The 19,111-nt window shown below is 35.2% G+C and overlaps 1 protein-coding gene across 4 annotated transcripts in view; it reads right to left on the bottom strand.

The window, feature by feature from the left end:
* ARHGAP12 (Rho GTPase activating protein 12) overlaps positions 1-19,111 on the bottom strand; it is a 120,572-nt gene that overhangs the window by 52,867 nt on the left and 48,594 nt on the right. For all 4 annotated transcript variants that reach the window (XM_039248666.1, XM_039248667.1, XM_039248668.1 and 1 more), the window contains exon 4: positions 1,867-2,130. In XM_039248666.1, coding sequence (XP_039104597.1) covers positions 1,867-2,130 — 264 coding nt within the window. The remainder of the gene's footprint in view (positions 1-1,866; positions 2,131-19,111) is intronic.

Genomic DNA, 19,111 nt, shown 5'->3' with positions numbered 1-19,111 from the left:
CAGGCAAGCTATCAATTAAACATAAAAGCAGAATATAAACCTTTTTGGGGCGCCTGGATGGCTCAGTCAGTTAAGCAGCCAACTCTTGATTTCAGCTCAGGTCATGATCTCATGCTTTGTGAGATGGAGCCCCACGACAGGCTCTATGCCGAGAGTGCTGAGCCTGCTTGGGATTCTTGCTCTTCCTCTCTCTGCCCCTCTCCCTCTCGCTCTCTCTCTCTCAAAATAAATAAACATTTAAAAAATATATAAACATTTTCACACACATAGTCTCCATATTACATCCTATATGCAATCTTTCCTAAGAGGTTACTGGAAAATGTGCTCCAGCTACTATGGAAATATCTATTTTGAAACATTTTTTGTTTTTTTTTCTTTAATGTTTTATTTATTTCTAGGAGAGAGAGAGAGAGAGAGCGTGAGCAGGGGAGGGTCAGGGAGAGAGGGAGTCACAGACTGAAACAGGCTCCAGGCTCTGAGCTGGCAGTCAGCACAGAGCCCGACTCGGGGCTTGAACCCACGAACCGCGAGATCATGACCTAAGCGAAAGTCGGCCGCTTAACCGACTAAGCCACCCAGGCGCCCCCTATTTTGAAACAATTTGTGTAGAGACTAGTAGTATAAGTTGAGACTGATATACAATCACTCTATTTATTAAAACAGAAAGCTAAAATCAAGTTTAAAGTTCCTATGTGTACTTTAAATTATTCTATAATTTAATTCAATCCTTCATTCTTCCAAATTATTAAATTTTACTTTTTATTCATACACAGGACAATGTAATTTTAAATCTTTCTAGGTCTACAATTCAAACAATTTTCCCAACACTTTTCTTATTATAGTAACACATGAACAAATTTCTCTCACTATTCTTGATCACATTCTTGAACACTAAAAAGTACAAGTTACCACCAAACCAAAGCTATAAATAACCTACTGAAAAATAGGACAAGAAGAGGAGTTATTAACTACAAAAAGCTTTCAGATCCTGCTAAATACAACATTTGCTACCTGATTTTTCCAGTTCCTATGTGACTGGAGTTCTGTTTTTATTACACAATCCAGTTTCTTCCTATAAGACCAAGGTGTTCTATGCAGGTATAGGGGCCTCCATCTATCAAACAGGATAAATTCACTCTGTTCTATCAATTCTACCCAAGCCTCTCCTGCATGTCTGAACAGTCCCAAAGAATCCTTCCAGACTTTGTACATGAGAGTTACTCAAAACATGGCTGGCCAAGTTCACAGCATCAGCCTCAAAGAGCTGTAGGGGGTCATGTAGTATGAACATTTGATAGAGAAAATAACGATTTGAGAGTGAATGGTCATACTTTACAGGGGTGGCCCATTTATAGCAAAGGAATTATATTTATTTATTTTCCTTACATATAAAAAATAAGTGACCTTGTACCTCTGACAAAAGCTGAGAAGCATCTTAGTAGCCATAGCAAACCAATATCGAAAACTGTCTGTTTTAACCAGTTAATAACTTTACTTTTATTTATTTGGCTAAGTCATATCTGTATTTTCTTTCCTTTTTTTAAAAAAAAGTCACTGATTTAGCAATAACAATAATTGAATTAGTATCTTTTATAACGTGAGGGAAGCTACTGGCACTAAGCCACTTGGAGTTAATTCTGGAGCTTGTAAGCACATTGTAAGGTTAGTTACTGTCTATTAGTTAGACATTAGAAAGTAACAAGCATTAATATAACGAAACCTGAAAGGAACATTTAGTATCTTAGAGGTTTCAAGTGTTCTACCATTTTAATACCAAGAAACAAACCTATTCACTTCTTTTGTCTTGAATAATAGAAACAGAGAAAGTTTGGTTAAGTCACCGGTTGATTCCTTAATCACTCATACCTCTTGGTCTCCCAGACTTTGGAAATCTCCTTTGCTTATGCTTGTGTCCCGGGTCCAACGAGGTGGTTTCCAGGTTCTTTCCTGTGTTCCTCTGTTATAGTAATAACAACGCCCGGAACTATCTTTATGAGTTTCCCATTCTCCATTAATCTGAATTGCTGGGCTCCCAGGGAGCGGGGGAAGAGCAGACTGGGATATTTTCAGTTCTTGTAGATTAGCGTAGACAGGAGAATCTGGACGTCCTTGATTTGGAGGTGTCGTTGCCTGTGGAAAATGTGAAATATTCATGTTTAAACTGGCATAACAGTTACAAATAAAAACTAAATAAAACATGAGACACAGAAAATACATACAAATCTATTTAAAACATGCATACAGGTGTATATGTTCTTTCTAAAGAAAAATAATATAATAGTATTAATATTCATGATTTGGTAAAAAAAAAAAAAAAAAAGAAAAAAACATAAAAGCTTCAAACAGAATCCAAAGTGTACTTAGTAACTTTTCCTCACCCTAAAAGAATCATGCACTAAAAGTCAGGATCTGTGGGTTCCAGTTCAAGATCTGGCACTAACAAGTTGTAATACTTGGATTAGATCACTTCATCTCTCTGAAATTGAATTTTTAAATGTCTATAAATGAGGGAATCAGATTAAACCACACAGGTCTCCTTTGTTTCTAAAAGTCTATCATTTTAGGCAATTTTTTTAAAATACAAAAAGTCTTACACCTGGGTAACTCCAAAAACTATCAAAAGAAAGATTTTTATGTTCTAAGCTCTAATATTAAATCAGGAATATATAAGTGAAAGATAAAGGAGATGTAATTCTTCAGCTAAGAATTTACTACCTTATACAGCTATAATTTCTCAGTTGCCATAAACAAATCATTTAATCTCTTTCTAGGTTCCTTATTTGTGAATTTCCTAACAGTGGGAAAAATACGCATTAGCAGTAACTGATTTACATGCCTAATCTCAACCTCCAGCTTTACCTTTTATTTTGAAATGTCTCACTAGATGTCAGTCAAGAGCAGAATATTCTTCATACACTTTGCATAAGGACAATATTACTGTATTAAGTTAGAAGTCTAACAACTGTAGAAAAAAGCACATGTCTGAGAACACCTTTTTATACTGTGTATTCATATTTGTATATTTATCTTTCCTTTTACAACAGGGTTGCTCAACCTGGGCACAATATTTTGGGACTGATAAGTCTTTGCTGTGGGGGCTATCTTGTGTGTTTTAAAATGTTTACTAGCATCTGTGGCCTCCACCCACTAGATAATAGTAGCATTCCCCTACTGTGTCAACTAAAATGTCTCCAGACATTGTCAAATGTCCCCTGGGTACAAAACTGACCTTGCCTGAGAACCACTGCTTTACTATATAAATACGAGAATTATATTCAGATGTTTAATTACAACTATAATGTACCCAGTTTTATGAACACTTAAAAATACTGAATTTAAAAAGGGAAACGTGAATGAATACACTGAGTCAGAGTACTTTAACTTCTAAAATATCACTTACCTATAAAATAATTATAATGAATCCAAATCACAGAATAAGATTTAAAAGAGAGAACAGTAAAATAACTCCAAACATGAATACATACATAAAATGATTACCCTTGGTCATTTTACACAAGGTAATTACGCACAATGATACAAATTAGACTGTTTTCCTTTAAATGCTAGCTGTGAATTTAGACTACCACCAACAGCATCTTTCTCTGAAGAAAATCTATCCATGAAGACAGATTTCCATGTAGTATTTCTCTTCCAGAGAAATTCCATACCCTGGTGAATCAGCCAAGGTAACAATGTTTCTCTGACTACAATGAACTCTGTTAATACAACAAACCTTATCTAGAGAATCATTTCCTAGAACCTTATCTAGAGAATATTTATTCAACAGGTGTTAAAAGAATTCTTACTTTGCTCCTGATAAGTTACTAGACTTAGGGAAATAAAGATGCCAAGAAACAGCCATTTTCTGAAATGGAAAGATGTTCATGGAAAATTCTATTGCATCTTTAAGAAATGACTAATTCCGGTTATTTAAACAGTTCAAATCTGAAGTTTTTCTAATTAAAAAAACTGCCAACACCTAGGGGCCTCCAACCTTAGAGTTCCCGGTTACAGATGGCCCAAGGGTCTTGAGCCAGCCGAAGAATGTGTTGAATATGATTTTTTGGAACACCTGGAATGTTAGCCTCATAAGACAGAATTTGTTTAATCCTTTTACTGATACTTCAGTCACAATCAGGATACATTCTAAACAAGAAAGGAGCCAGGGATAGAGCTTTTTAAACAAGTTGATTTCATTTTGAAGGTAGGTTTCAGATAATTTTCTGTTGGGTAAGAAAACACACCTCCCTAAATGCCTTGTAATATATTTGTATTACATATTTGTAATAATGTAATCCATATAATATGGATCTGATTGTATGTTTTCTCCTCAATTTATGTAAAGAAAATAACAATATATCATCTAATGCGAGCAAAAAAAAAAAAAAATGCTTCAGGGCACCTGGGTGCTACAGTTGGTTGGGTGCCCAACTCTATGATGTCAGCTCAGGTCATAATCTCACAGTTTTGTGAGTTCAAGCCCCACATCAGGCTCTGGGCTGACAGCGTGGAGTGTGCTTGGGCTTCTCTCTCAACTCTCTCTTTCTGCCTCTCTTCCACTCACGTTGTTTCTCTCTCAAAATAAATAAACATTAAAAAATTGAAATGTTTTAACAGTTTATAAAACTAGCATTATTCTAAAACAAAAACAGAGATGAAATAAATGGAAGAAAATTATAAACCAACCTCACTTAGAAATTAAAATATAGTAAGTAAAACATTAACAATCATATCCAGCACTGTATTAACTAAACCAGAAAAATCAGAAAATTCTGTAAATCAGAAAAAAAGCCAAAATGCTGGCATCTCAGAGCCTGGAGCCTGCTTCAGATTCTTTGTCTCCCTCTCTCTGCCCCTCCCCTGCTTGTGCACATGCACTCTCTCTCTCTCTCTCTCAAAAATATATATTTAAAAACAAGTTTAAATAAAATATCAGGGTTAGCAAGGATTGATAAGAAGCATTTTCATTAAAAGAATAAAAGTAGGATGCCAAGTATCACTGCTTTATTCAACACTATACTGGAGGTTCTAAGCAATGTACTAAGACACAAAAAATGAATTAAACTCATAAATACCTAGAGAAAAAAAACTCTGATATCTTTCAATGACATAACAAATAACTGGAAATCCATGTCGATATAAACTACTAAGAAATTTAATAAGTTGGCCAGATAAAAGATCATCTGAAAGTTTCTCATGCATGAGCAATGACAAAGTGGAAAATGTAACAAGGTAAAAAACCTCATTCACAACAGGAAAAGAATATAAGCTTTAAAGGAAATGTACAAAACCAAAAATGAGGAATACGAACTTACAAAATCTTCCTCAGGTACCTAAAATTATATTTATCTACTCAGATAAACCTGTTTCTAAATGAAAAAGTAAACTTGTAAACATGCAATTTTTGCAAAAATTAATCCATAAATTCTACAAATTCAATGCAATGTTAAGCAAGCAGTATAGTTAATACACTGCCTAGAACACAGTAGCACTTAATGAAATTTGTTGAATGAACAAACATGTGAACAAAAAAATACAAACACATAATGCCCAAGTGAAAGCAAAATTCAAGGACTTGGAACTGGCTACATGTGATAAAGAAAGAAGAAACTAGAAAAACATCCATATTTCTAGTCTTGGGAAAGGATGGACAGTTTTATTACCATTTAATATAAAAACTATCTAGGGGCGCCTAGATGACTCAGTCGGTTAAGCAACCAACTCTTGATTTTGGCTCAGGTCATAATCTGACCCGTTTGTGAGTTCAAGCCCTGCACTGGGCTCTACGATGACAGTGCAGAGACTGCTTGGGATTCTCTCTCTCTGTCTCTCTCTCTGCCCCTTTGCTGTTCATGTTCTCCTCTTCTCTCAAAAATAAATAAACTTTAAAAGAAGTGTAATGATAATAATAATAATAAAAGAAACTATCATAAAATGAACTGGGAGTCAAGTACTTAGTTAGGTAGGTGCTCCGGTTAGAAACATGAACTAAAAAACGTACTGTCTTCTAGGATGTCGTGATACAGCAAAAGAAACAGAAACAAAAGCTCATTTATGTTCATAATCGACACGACTCTAGAGCTATGCATAGGACGCTGCAGGAGCTAAAAGGAAAAAGACTTGGAAACAAGTGACTGAGTTCTAGAAATGAATAAATAAGAGTCAGCCAGGTAAAGTTGGGGATTCAGAGGCAACACAAACAAAAGTTTGGGGAAAGAGCATGGTACAGTCAAGGTATGATCTGACTCCTAGTGTGTGTAAAAGCAGCAGCAAGAGGGAGATCTAAGGAGAAGCAATGACAGAAAAAGGAGGGTTGAAGACTTTAAGGCAGGAAGTACATTCTGATTTAAAATTTAGAAACATTACAGAGGGACACAAGTAGAGGCGGAGCGCAGTTAGGCTGGTACAAAGGTACAGACAGAAGATGAAGAAAGCAACAATGAGACCAGGATGGTAGGAATGGAGCAGCTGGGCCAGACTGAAGAAATAATGAGGTTACATTAACATACAGACTGTATGTTTGCTTATGCGAAGTATATTTTTGTTTTGTTTGTGTGTTTAACTACAGATTAAATAATGCAAAGATAAAGAATAGGATAAAAAGAAGCAAAGAGGGATTCCATTCAGATTGTATTAGACTGATGCGCCTTTTGAAAATGCTTACAGATTGTTGGATATAAGGATGGGGAGTTCAGTACAGATACAAGGGCTAAAAATACAAATGTAAGTCATCAGCATACAGGTGGGGTCAATAACTTAGAGACTAGAGTATACAAAATGTGAGGAGGAAGAAAACAGAGCCCTGGAGAATACTAAGCAGTTGCTTTATGAATTAAAATGCAAATATAGGTATAAAGTTCGCACAGGATTTGATATGGTGACCTCTACTGTTGTTGTTATTATAATTATTATTGCAATTACTATAATTAAAGTACCAAAGTTAGAGAATCTAATAAAAAAGGAAGAAAGGAAAGTCAGAAATAGAAGAGCTAAACAGGAAAAAGTGGTATTTAAAAAATCAAGAGAAGAAAATTTCAAAAGAAGGGGAATTTGACAGTATCATTCCAAAGAATTTGATTTAAGGGCTCTGGAACAATCACTGGATTTAACAATTAAGGAGTCATTAAAAGACTTCAACATCTAGCCATGAGGATCTCAAATTATCTCCCTGCCACCAGCAACTAGAAAAGGAAATAAAATATGAGAAACAGGTATTTTCAGGCATTGTAACAACAAGCAACACAGGACTGTGATCTCAAGCAAGAAGAAACAAATGAGGTGTGCCCTCACCATTCCAAGGCTTTCTGCCTGGAGGCAGCTTCCAGAAATCAGCACAGGAAGGGGAAACCCATACATACAGTTTCGGTGACTAAACAGGACAGAGATAAAGGTTTACATTTCTTATTTAAAAATAACAAAGGGAAAAATACAAGAAATGAAAATAATTATATAAGTATCAAATACTGCAAAGAGAGGACAAGAGGAATGGTCTCTAATTTTTCCAGGATATCTCCAAATTTTGTTGGTGTTCCTGAAAATTGATAAACTAAGAAATCAAGGAGAGTTATGTCTGAAATTAAGAAATATAATAGTAATTTTAAATAGAAGAATATGTAGTTAGAAGAGGTTTACTGACAATGAACGAATGGTAAAATTTTAATATTTCACATTCTTACTACCAGTTAAAATTTTTGACAGATGTTCATTTGAAATGTTGCTCATCTGTGCAGAAGACTTTTGTTTTCTTAATTAAGAATTAACTTCATAATTAAAATCAGCTTATAGTTTAACTTCCAAAGTATATGGAAAGAAAACAGAAGATTCAGCATTTTTATTAATACTCTCATCTCTGGGAAAAAGAAACTGTGTATATTTATCATCAATTGCTCAAACCATTGAGAAAAATTGAAGAGAATGGCCATTTCTCTAAGGCATTTCCTTAGAGATCACTACGGATTTTTCAAGAACTCTTAAAAATAAATTCTTGAAAAAATAGTATAAAACATCAAACTAATTTTACACATAAACACAGATTAACTACAGAGATGAATGTAAGTAATAATATACCATCTTGTCTAGTAAACAAAAAAAAAAAACTTTTTTTTTAATTTTTTTTTTTTTTTTTTTTTTTTTTAACAAACACACTCAATGCTGGTGAAGGTTGAATCTGAGAGCTTCAGGTTACTGCTGGTGACTTTAATTAGCTGACCCTTTTTGGCAAACAGTCTGGCAAGTATGTTTCAAAAGCTTTAAGAAATAATTTTAGAACCCTGGGTGGGGGGTGGAATCCTAAGTATAGACACAAGTTTTTCCCACAAAGATGTTCATTCCAATCTTATTTATCAGAAATAAATTAGAAATCACCTAAACATCCAGCAACAGAGGAATGGTTAAGTAAATAATGATATATAAGGGAATAATATTTATGTGTTTTTTTCAGGGAGTCACTGAAAATGTTAATGATTTTTAATAACATGGTAAAAAAATTGAGGTTAATGAGAATAGCATAATATAAAGCTGCTTCTAACTTCCAACTAAGCTCCAATTAAAAATTTTAAAGTATGAAGAAAAATCAACTGAACACTGTCATTTTTCTCTGGATAATAGGATTATATATGACTTTTTATGTGCTTTATTTCCCAATTTTATTTTTCTCAATAATCTGGGGCACCTGCCTTGTCCAAGGGACCTATAAAAGTGAGAGTAACAGTATTAACACTACGTAAACCAGTGTTTAACAGGTGGTCAAAGGATAATTTATATCAGACTCATTTAGGAATGCTTTTTAAAATTTAAAATTCTTGATTCAGATCCCAGAAACACTGGGAAGTGGTAGTCAAGAATCTGTATTTTTAAGTACTCTATGGGATCCTTATGTATTCTATTGTTTGGAACACACTGATGAAATTAAATCTTCCTGAATGGACTAGGGCAAACTGGTCACCTTCGTCCAATAAATTTGTATTCTAAAAAGCTTTAAAGACAATTCTGAAGTCCACACCACCAGTTGCTTCTTAGTCTGCAGATAAGACAATGAATTAAAAGAAAAAGCAACAAGAAGTACTTCCAATGTATGAATCACATAAAAATTAGTTTTCTAATATTTATAAAACTTATGTACTGTACACTTAAACTGAACAAAGAGTCTTATTCATGAATTGTAGACCACAAAAACAAATGACTTTTCATACAAAAAAATCCTTAAAAGGAGAGCAAAGAAACAAAGTTAATTTTATGGGCCATATCTGTCATTAATTAACAACTGAATTGGGACTAGTACCTCTGCACATGGCCCAATTTTATATTTAAAAAAAGACCTGGCCTGTTCTACTTTGTCTATACATAGACTAAAATAGTCCTCCCACTATGCACAGAAAGAAAAAACTGGGGAACCACACATATATATAAGAAGGTAACTTTAAACTTAGACTATTCCTGAATCCTTACTTTTTTAATACCAAAAACACAGAGATTTGTTCTCTTTTTACTTTTTAATATTAGTTAAAGTATTGCTTCTAGAAAAAATTTCAGACAATGGCAGAATATGTATTAACTAAGGAGCTATGCCTCTTGTTTCTTAAATAGCATATGCTACTCAGTACTAATACTTAGTATCTACCTTCATCATCATCATAATAAAAATAGTAATGAATTACATTTATATAAATATATTTATATTTATACTATTTAGTAATATAATTGATTATTCAATCAATATAAGTCCCTTCAGCCTATAATCATATCTGACTTCGATTTGGGTAAAATAAAGCAAAACACTTACCAAAGTATCAGAATCCAAAATAAAATTTAAATTATTTTTTACCTCTAACTGATGTGGAGAAAAAACATTTATATGCCTTTGGTAATTTAGCTGCTTAAACTCTGCTTTACTATAACTGCCAATTATCGTAACATTGGTCTAGACAACAGAATAGAGGACAAAAAATAGTCAACAAGCCAACATTCAGTTAAAATAATGGTAAGGTGCACCTGGGTGGCTCCAGCAGTTAAGCATCTGACTTCGGCTAAGGTCATGATCTCATAGTCTGTGAGTTCTAGCCCCATGTCTGGCTGTGTTGACAGCTCAGAGCCTGGAGTAGGCTTCAGATTCTGTGTCTCCCTCTCTCTCTGCCCCTCCCCCACTCACGCTGTCATGAGCTCTCTCTCAAAAATAAACAAACATTAAAAAATAAGAATAAAAAATAAAATAGGTGGTAAAATTTTAGTTTCACAACTGAAAATTGTGTATCAATTTTAACTGGAAAATGTTGTTTTCCAAAAGAAATCTAGTCACTTAAAGCCAAATTTTAGGGAGAAAAACATATATTATCCTTCGTTTGATAATTTTAAAATATAAAAACCTACAATCTCTAATGTTTATGTCTCTTAAGTTTTATTTATTTTAAGAGAGAGAGACAGCATGAGCCCAGGAGGGTCAGATAGGAGGGAGAGATCCCTGGCAGGCTCCACACCATCAGGGCAGAACCCAACGTGGGGTTGGAACTCATGACCTGAGCCAAAACCAAGAGCCAGATGCTTAACTGCCTGAACCACCTAGGTACCCCTCCAATGTTTCTATCTTAAAGCATGCCTGCATTAAGATTTCAGTATCTACAGAGTATACTGACAATTTCTATGATTTTACTTACTTAACTAACATTCAAGAACTAATTATGAGCTGGATGGAAGATGAAATTATGACAGTCCCTATCCTTAAGGGCCAGCAACCTAGTAAAGAAGAAGAGACAGATGATAAAATTATTCCAATGGTATGAGCTAAGTGCTACAGACAGCTCTGTGTACAGGATACTCTAGGAGCACAAAAAAAGTAGCGATAAACAACGAGGAGAGGGTGAGACGTGGTGTTAAAGAAAGGTTCACAACACAGGTTTAATTGGATCTATAAAGGGAAGCAGCGGGAATCAGGAGGAAGCCAAGGAGGTCAAAGAAAGTGCTGAAGGGCTGTCCAAGGACACTTAAAATCTGTTTTTAGCTAATATTAACACAAGAAATAAAAAGCAAACTTTCCATGATGAAATACTGGAAAGTCAGTACTGTGAAAAACTTTAACAAATATTATTTTCATGGTTAAAAACAAAAATCTCTTTTCTGTAGTTTTTTTCCTATTTATCGCACCTCAGGGTTGTTCAACTCCTCTAGGTTTGATACCTTATATTCATGTATTCTTAGCTGCTCATCTTTCATCTTGTTTCCATCCTCTTCCCCTCCTCCTGGATCACCTTAACAGACAACTTCAAAAACTGCTTTCCAGCATCAGGAATCTGTCACCATTTCTCTCTCTCCCCTGACAGACAGTAAGAAGGCAGGCCACAAGCAGGGGAGCTGTGAGGTCCCATAAAGGCTTACTTCTATGAAGCCATAAACAAACATACTGATGAAGTCATTTCTGTGCTACTGACCTGCAAAACCAGATGCCAACTGAACAGTGCAAACGTGCTGTGCTGTAAACTAAAATCGCTGGGAGGTAGATAATCAGAGAGTGGACAGATAAGAGCTGACAGACACCACAGTAAAAGGGACCCATACAGACATAGTCATAAGGGTGTGCACAATTAGGAAGTTTATCACACGTAAAAGATTTGCCAAGAAAGAACAAATGACCTATTTCCCCTTAAAAATTAAGCCCCCCACACAAAACATAATAAGCCCATTATCTCTTTCAGTAATTCTCTGTTGTGCCCTCACATTCATCTCTTCCTGCAGCCTTACTATGCTGTAGATGTACTATGATCCCAGATTTACTTGTCTGCCTTTCCTTCTACAACATGATGATCTTCTAGGCAGCAATGTCTGCCTTGATTATCTCTTCATCCACAGTGCCTAATATAGCACCTACACATAGTAAGCACTCAATACACCCCTTGATGAAAATTACTTTCATATAACTAAAGAAGCTATCCTGGAATCCACTGAAATGAACTCCTTACTCCTGTTTTAATAGTTTCCTTGGGAAATCTTACCTAATTTTACTGCTTCATTAAAATCAAACTCCCTCTCTTAACATCCATCTCTCTCCCCTAAATGACAGACATGTATTTTGAAAAACCTACTACCCTGGATCCTCCACGCATACCTTAAATTCCTTATATCTTCTTCCTAAACTTTTTTTTCCTGTAACACACTAGCTGTGAATATTTGCCAGTTCAAATAACAGCATCATAAGCTACTCAGAGATCTCAAAGTCATCTTGTGTCTCTATTGTTTACTCCAGAACATTCAATGAATTCTTCCTAATATACCTTAAATTCTTTCCTCTCTTGCCCTAAGTTAACTACCTTAGTCTAGGTGCTCTTCATTTATTTTTCTAAATGATTACAAGCATCCTTGGGGGTCAACTGCCTCCATTTCTTCACCCTGTCCAATTGGTCTTTCACAGTACCAATAATTATTCTCTAAAAACACAAATTTGATCCTGTTACTCACCTGCTTTTAAAAACATCAATGAATAGTTCATTGACTGTAAAAGAAGTTCAAATACATTAGCAGAGAATTTAAGACTCCTGAATACTTACTTCAGTCCCAATCTTTTCTGCCTCATTTATTTTCATTCTCTTTACATTCTTTGCTCCAAAACCCCATGTTAGTCACACACCTATTATGAATGTCATGCTATGCCCCCACCTCCAAACATTACCTTCAAATATTTCTTTATCCTTCTATCTGCGATATCCTGTCCCTAATCACAAACCAGTAAACAATATATAAAACTATAAAGAGCTGGTTCAAAGGTCACCTTCTCTCTGAGATTCTCCTCTCTTCCTCAATGCAGAATGCACAGGTTTCCTATGTATCTACAGTAGCACTAACACAAATATGAGAGCAAGGTATGTCATTTAAAATTTTCTAGTAGCCACATTAAAAAGGCAAAAAGAAAGAGCTGAACAGAATTCTAATAACATATTCATTTAACCTAATATATCCAAAATACTAGTGTTTTACCATATAATCAATATAAAAATTCTAAATCTTTAAAATTCAATATTTTAGGGGCGCCTGGGTGGCTTAGTCGGTTAAGGGTCCAACTTTCGCTTAGGTCATGATCTCACGGTTCGTGGGTTCAAGCCCCGCGTCAGGCTCTGTGCTGACTGCCAGCTCAGAGCCTGGAGCCTATTTCAGAGTCTGTGTCTCCTTCTCTCTCTGACCCTCCCCTGCTCACGCTGTCTCTCTCTCCTAGAAATAAAAATATTTTTTAAAAAATTCAATATTTTATAGCATATCTCAATTTAAATCCCAAATTTTCAAAGTACTTGATCTTTATTTAGATATCATAAGATTTACAACTGAAAAAGCAAATTCACATATGCAAATTATTCTCTATCAATTTTAAAATTTAACTTATAATAACTGAAACTAAAATAAATTCCTGTCTCATTAGCCACATTCAAGTGCTCAATAACGACACATGGCAACTGGCTACTGTATTAGACAGTATCAACCTACAGTGTTTTGTAACCACCTCTACTATAGTCTCCATCACATTACATTATACTTAGTTATTTTTCAGTCTCTCCAACTAAACTTGAAGTCCACCTCCCCCTCCCCCCCCGCCAAGAGTTTAGAGCAAGATCATGTCTTAATTACACTGTATTCTCAAAGTCTGGAAACAAATGAATAAACTGAAGATGGCCTCTCAAGCCCTGACTCAAACACTGATAATTTTCCCAGTAATCGCTTTCCCAATACATAGAATATTTTAAAAAATAGAAAGGTAAATGGAACAGCTAAGAACTAATATGACTGATGAAACCTCATTACTGCGTTGAAAGTACTCAACCAGATATGCCTGTCCTTGGTCAGTTAAGCAAATAAAATTCTCCACTAGGACATTATGCTGAAATAGCAAGACTTAGCTACTAATTTATACTGATGAAGCAATATGCAATGGCCTGGTATGCTGCCATTCACTATCACAAATCTCTCTCCCTAGGGACTTGAATGGTAACCGTATGATCAGCATTCAGAGGATGACTAAAGAATAAAGAATACTCTGTTGTGAAATTTCTAGAGAGTAAAAAGTTTACGGTACAATAACCCATGGGGTAAAAATGCATCTGGGTTTACTTGTTGAAAGCATGTAATATATATACAAGTTTAAGCTTAGAATCTGAGGTTTCTGATAATAACCCAAAATATAACAAATTAAAAAAAAAACAAGATCAATCCAAAAGTACATGGTATACATTTAAATAGCTGACATACCATCCTGTCATTTTCATGCACATTCTTTTGTTTTATCAAAAATGTTTCTGAAGTAAAATATTCTGAACTCATTAACTAAGGAAAATTTAAATTTTCACTTTAAAAGGACACAACCAAATAAATGGGTTTCTACTTTACCTCATGTACCAATTTGTTAAGAAGTCTTCATGACAATGCTACAATACAGGTACTTGGACAATCTATTATTATATCAATTCTAAACTGAGTGCACAGTTTACAAGGTTTAAAGTATTATGTCCTTTTTAAAAAAATCTTTCATTTATTTTTAAGAGACAGAGAGACAGAACAGGGGAGGGGCAAAGAGAGAGGGAGACACAGAATCTAGAGCAAGCTCCAGGCTCTGAGCTGTCCGCACAGAGCCTGACACTGGGCTTGAACTCATGGACAGGGAGATCATGACCTGAGCCTAAGTTGGAGGCTCAACTGACTGAGCCACTAAGTATTATATCCTTAAAGCTGTATTAAAAACCTTATTCCTATACAAAGTAAATAAAAAGTAGATGATTTTCCATAATCTTAATGGCCACTTTATACTAAAATAAGAAACAAAATTTAAGCCCTGAATTCCTTAAAAGATATTCAAAATAAGTATTTAGACACATATAGATGAATCTATAAATATAAAATATATCCATACGTTCACACACATATGCATGAAAAAAATCAAGACTATAGCTTTGTAACTTATTTCAGGTAATTATGGCTGGTTTTGTTTACCAGCTGGTATTCTCTTATTTATTCTGAAGTGAGAATAAAAAGAAAAAATCTGTGGAAGAATAAAAGGCCATTAGCTTTAAATCTATATAAAAATTCTGGAATGATCTTTAAGAAATTCTACAACCTAAGCTATAAAGGCAGGAACACACTGATGATGCCCATGGAGTTCAAAATTCAAAACTTTAAGTGTACCCAGAAAAGGCAAGGAAGAAGGGCTAATTTACAGTCATAAATATTTTGGGTTCATTCTAAATGAAAAATGTAGTCACTGTCCTTAGAATTAAAATCCTTATTAAGCCACAAGGAGAATACGGTTCCCATTAGCAAGTTCTCCGAGTTGCTGAAGGATAAAACAGGACAGAGTAGAGAAGGGAAAGGTAAAATGGGTGAAACAAAATGAGAATGTTCTATAATGACAGCAGTCAAAAGTCTAATACTAATACCTCTTTGAGCAGTTCATCCTAAAGTTTCATAAATTGAAGCCTGTCTAGACACTAGGTAATCATTCCCAGCCATTCTCTCTTTGTAACCATCACCACCATCCATTTCCAGAACTTTCTTCATCTTGCAAAACTGAAACTCTGTACACATTACACAATGTACATCCTCCATCCCCTCACTCCCCAGCCCCTGGCAACCAATGTTCTACTTTCTGTCTCTATGAATCTGACTACTCTAGTAAGTGGCATCATACAAAATTTATCTTTTTGTAACTGGTTTATTTCATTTAACATAATGTCTTCAAGATCCATCCATGCTGTGGCAGGTGTCAGAATTTCCTTCTTTTTTAAGGCTGAATAGTATCCCACTGAATGTACATACTACATTCTGTTTATTCGTCCCTTGATGGAAACTTGGGTTATTCTACCTTTTGCTATTAAAAATAACACTGTTGTAAACATGGACATACAAATATCTGTTCAAGTCCCTGCTTTCAATTCATTTGAATTGACAATTAATTATATTTGTCAGCTTGATTATTTGTCAGCTTGACTGGATTAATAGGATGCCCAAATAGCTGGAAAAATATACTGGGTGTCTCTGGAAGAGATCAGAATTTACATCAACACACTAAGTAAAGAAGACTATCCTCACCAAAGGAGGCTGGCATCTTCCAAATCTGTTAAGGGCTTAAATAGAACAAAAAGGCAGAGAAAGGGCAAAATCACTCTCTTATCACGACTCTCTTGGTTCTCATGTGTTAAGACTTACACTAGGACTAGGGCTCCTGGGTGGCTCAGTTGGTTAGATGTTCGACTTTGGCTCAGGTCAGGATCTCGTGGTCTGTGAGTCTGAGCCGTGCATCGGGCTGTGCTGACAGCTGACAGCTCAGCGTCTCCCTCTCTCTCTCTCTGCCCCTCCCCTGCTGTGTTTGGTGTCTGTCTGTCTCTAAAATAAACAACAGAAAAAAATTTTTTAAGGCTTAGACAAGGACTTACACCATCAGACTTCCTCAGCTCTCAGACCTTCAGCTTTGGACTGAATTATGCTACTGGCTTCCCTGGTTCTACAGGTGGAGGTAACAGATTTGGGGCCTGTTAGCCTCCATGACTCCATGAGCCAATTCCTATGGTAAATCTTGTATATATAGCTATATATACCCTACTGGTTCTTTTTCTCTTGAGAACCCTAATACTAAGAGCCCTTTTTTTTTCTGAAATTCCTCACTAAACTTACCATCAGCTCTAAAGGTCATCATTCAAAAAACAACCTTGATACCTTGAATGTTTTCCACTTCTGACATCTTACATATTTATATATGAAAGACCATTAATCTAAAAGAAGGACAATCAGGGGCGCCTGGGTGGCTCACACAATTAAGCGTCCAACTTCGGCTCAGGTCATGATTTCATGGTTCAGGGGTTCGAGCCCTGCATGGGGCTCTGTGCAGACAACTCAGAGCCTGAAGCCTGCTTCGGATTCAGTCTCCCTCTCTCTGCCTCTCCCCGCTTGTACTTTGTCTCTGTCTCTCAAAAAATAAATGTCAAAAAAAAAATTTTTTTGAAGGAGAAAAATCAGCAGCTAAGTTTAAAAGCAATTTAATTTTGTTCCTCTTGACCTCTCATATATCTTCATTGCAAAAGAGAAAAAATATAAAACATTCTACTTATATTTCAAAGTACACGAAACAAAATTTATCTAGTAAATGCACTTGAATTCTACAGAGTTAATGCTTACCAAAACTGCAGTTTGTTTTCCAAGAACCTTAGTCTCCTTGCAGGGCCTTCCCAACCTCTCTTCCCCATCAAAACTAGTTCTCAGTTTGGAATTTTTAAAAAGCTCTTAAATACAAAAGATATGTTTCCCCAAAGTCTAATCAAGTACTGACTCTCATCTAAAGACTCACTATCCTGTTCCAAGGCTCACTTGAGACATGTCAGTGCCCTCTGCTTCCAAATCAGTTATTCATATACTTGCTCCTTTTTATCAAGTATCTGAACGTTCAAGGAGAAATAAAAAGATTTTCATTCAGGCTTCAGAAGTCTCTACATATAAAACAGACAATTGAGAAAATCTGCGAGAGATCTAAATTAAGATTTACTAACTTCTTGTTTACGGTGTCTGTTTAGGATACTGTTGCTCTTCCAAATGACACATACTGAAAGTGGCATAAAGATGCCTTGTTCCTTTTAATAGAAGAAAATGCTAACCGTAGGAAGGAACAAGTCTGGTTATCACAGTTTTCAGTCTTTATATTCTATTTCCGTAAATGCCCTAACATGAAAGCTATTTCATAACAATAGTGATACAGCAGAGCAACCATTACAATTTGGTATTTGAGCATTTTCTTGTATTTTACACTTATTAAAATGAGGCAAAAAAATATTATAGCATTCCCCTAGATTTCCTTATGATACAGAGACAGGCAAACTATAACCCAAATCCAGCTTGCAGTCTATTTTTGTAAATTAAGTTTTACTGAAACATAGCTGTTTTCAGTAAAACATAGTTTTATTGAAACACACTGTTTCCATATGGTCTATGGCTATTTTATGCTACAATGCGAGATTGATTCTTGTAACAGAAATCATATAAGCTCACAAAACGTACAGTATTCACTATCTCGTTCATCAGAGAAAAAGTTTGCCAACTCCTGTGAAAACGCCCTCCCCGTATTAAGCTAGATTTTCTTAAAACCAAGTACACAAGAATTAGATATGTATTTTACTGCGTTGTTCCAAAGTAATTAGTTTAAATAACTACAAAATTTAGATCCGTTCAGCATTGACATTCTCCTATAAACCTCAGAATGTATGAACAAAAATTACAATCTTCTACATACAGCTTTTATGTTACCAGTGAGTTTCACCTGATTTTCGTAATTCACACATTACCTATTTAAAAGACAACATGGGGCTGGAACTCATGAACCAAGTTTTAATAGAACTTGTCTATTTAAAAGACAAGTATAGTTCTCTTAGCTACAGAAATAGTTCTCAGCAAGGCCTTTAGTGATTTTCCTTAAAAATTTTATTTAAAAATATTTTTATTTTAAAAATATAACTTGGGGTGTCTGGGTGGCTCAGTCAATTAAATGTCTGACTTGGGCTCAGGTCATGATCTTGCCGTTCGTGAGTTCCAGCTTCAGGCTGAGCTCTATGCTGACAGCTCAGAGTCTGGAGCCTGCTTCAGATTCTGTGTCTTCCTCTCTCTCTCTGCCCCTCCCCCACTTGTACTCTGTTCTCTCTCTCAAAAACAAACATTTAAAAAAAAACTAAAAATAAATAATAAAAATACCACATTAGTACCTAGACCAAATCAGACACACAAATTAAGTGCAGAATCTCTAATTTTAAAAATTGTTTAACTTATTCTTCCCCACATATTTTCCTTCTGACCTCATATCTTATCTTACTCACTGCTTATCCTACTAATTACCTGCATTCCAACAAATCACCTAACATGTTCACACCTGGCTCTAGTTTAAAGAAAAAAAAAAAGTCACTGACTCTAGGCTGGTGGGGTTTTTCCCCCCTAGCTTATTTATTACTAAAATTATATTAAGTGGCAGTTTCTATTTCTTACATGTCAGGGATTTTTTAAGACAATGAATATGTACTCTTCATATTTTGGATCTAATTCTTTTGTACTCCTATATTTTAGTTCTTTGCATTTGCAGAACAGAAAATTAGAGCTGTGGGGCACCCAGGTG

This window comes from Hyaena hyaena, unplaced genomic scaffold, assembly GCF_003009895.1.
Source record: "Hyaena hyaena isolate Hyena2069 unplaced genomic scaffold, ASM300989v1 scaffold_314, whole genome shotgun sequence".
In the NCBI taxonomy this organism is placed as follows: Eukaryota; Metazoa; Chordata; class Mammalia; order Carnivora; family Hyaenidae; genus Hyaena; species Hyaena hyaena.
Note: the sequence above shows the minus strand (reverse complement) of the source record. Positions and strands in the feature narration are given on the sequence as shown.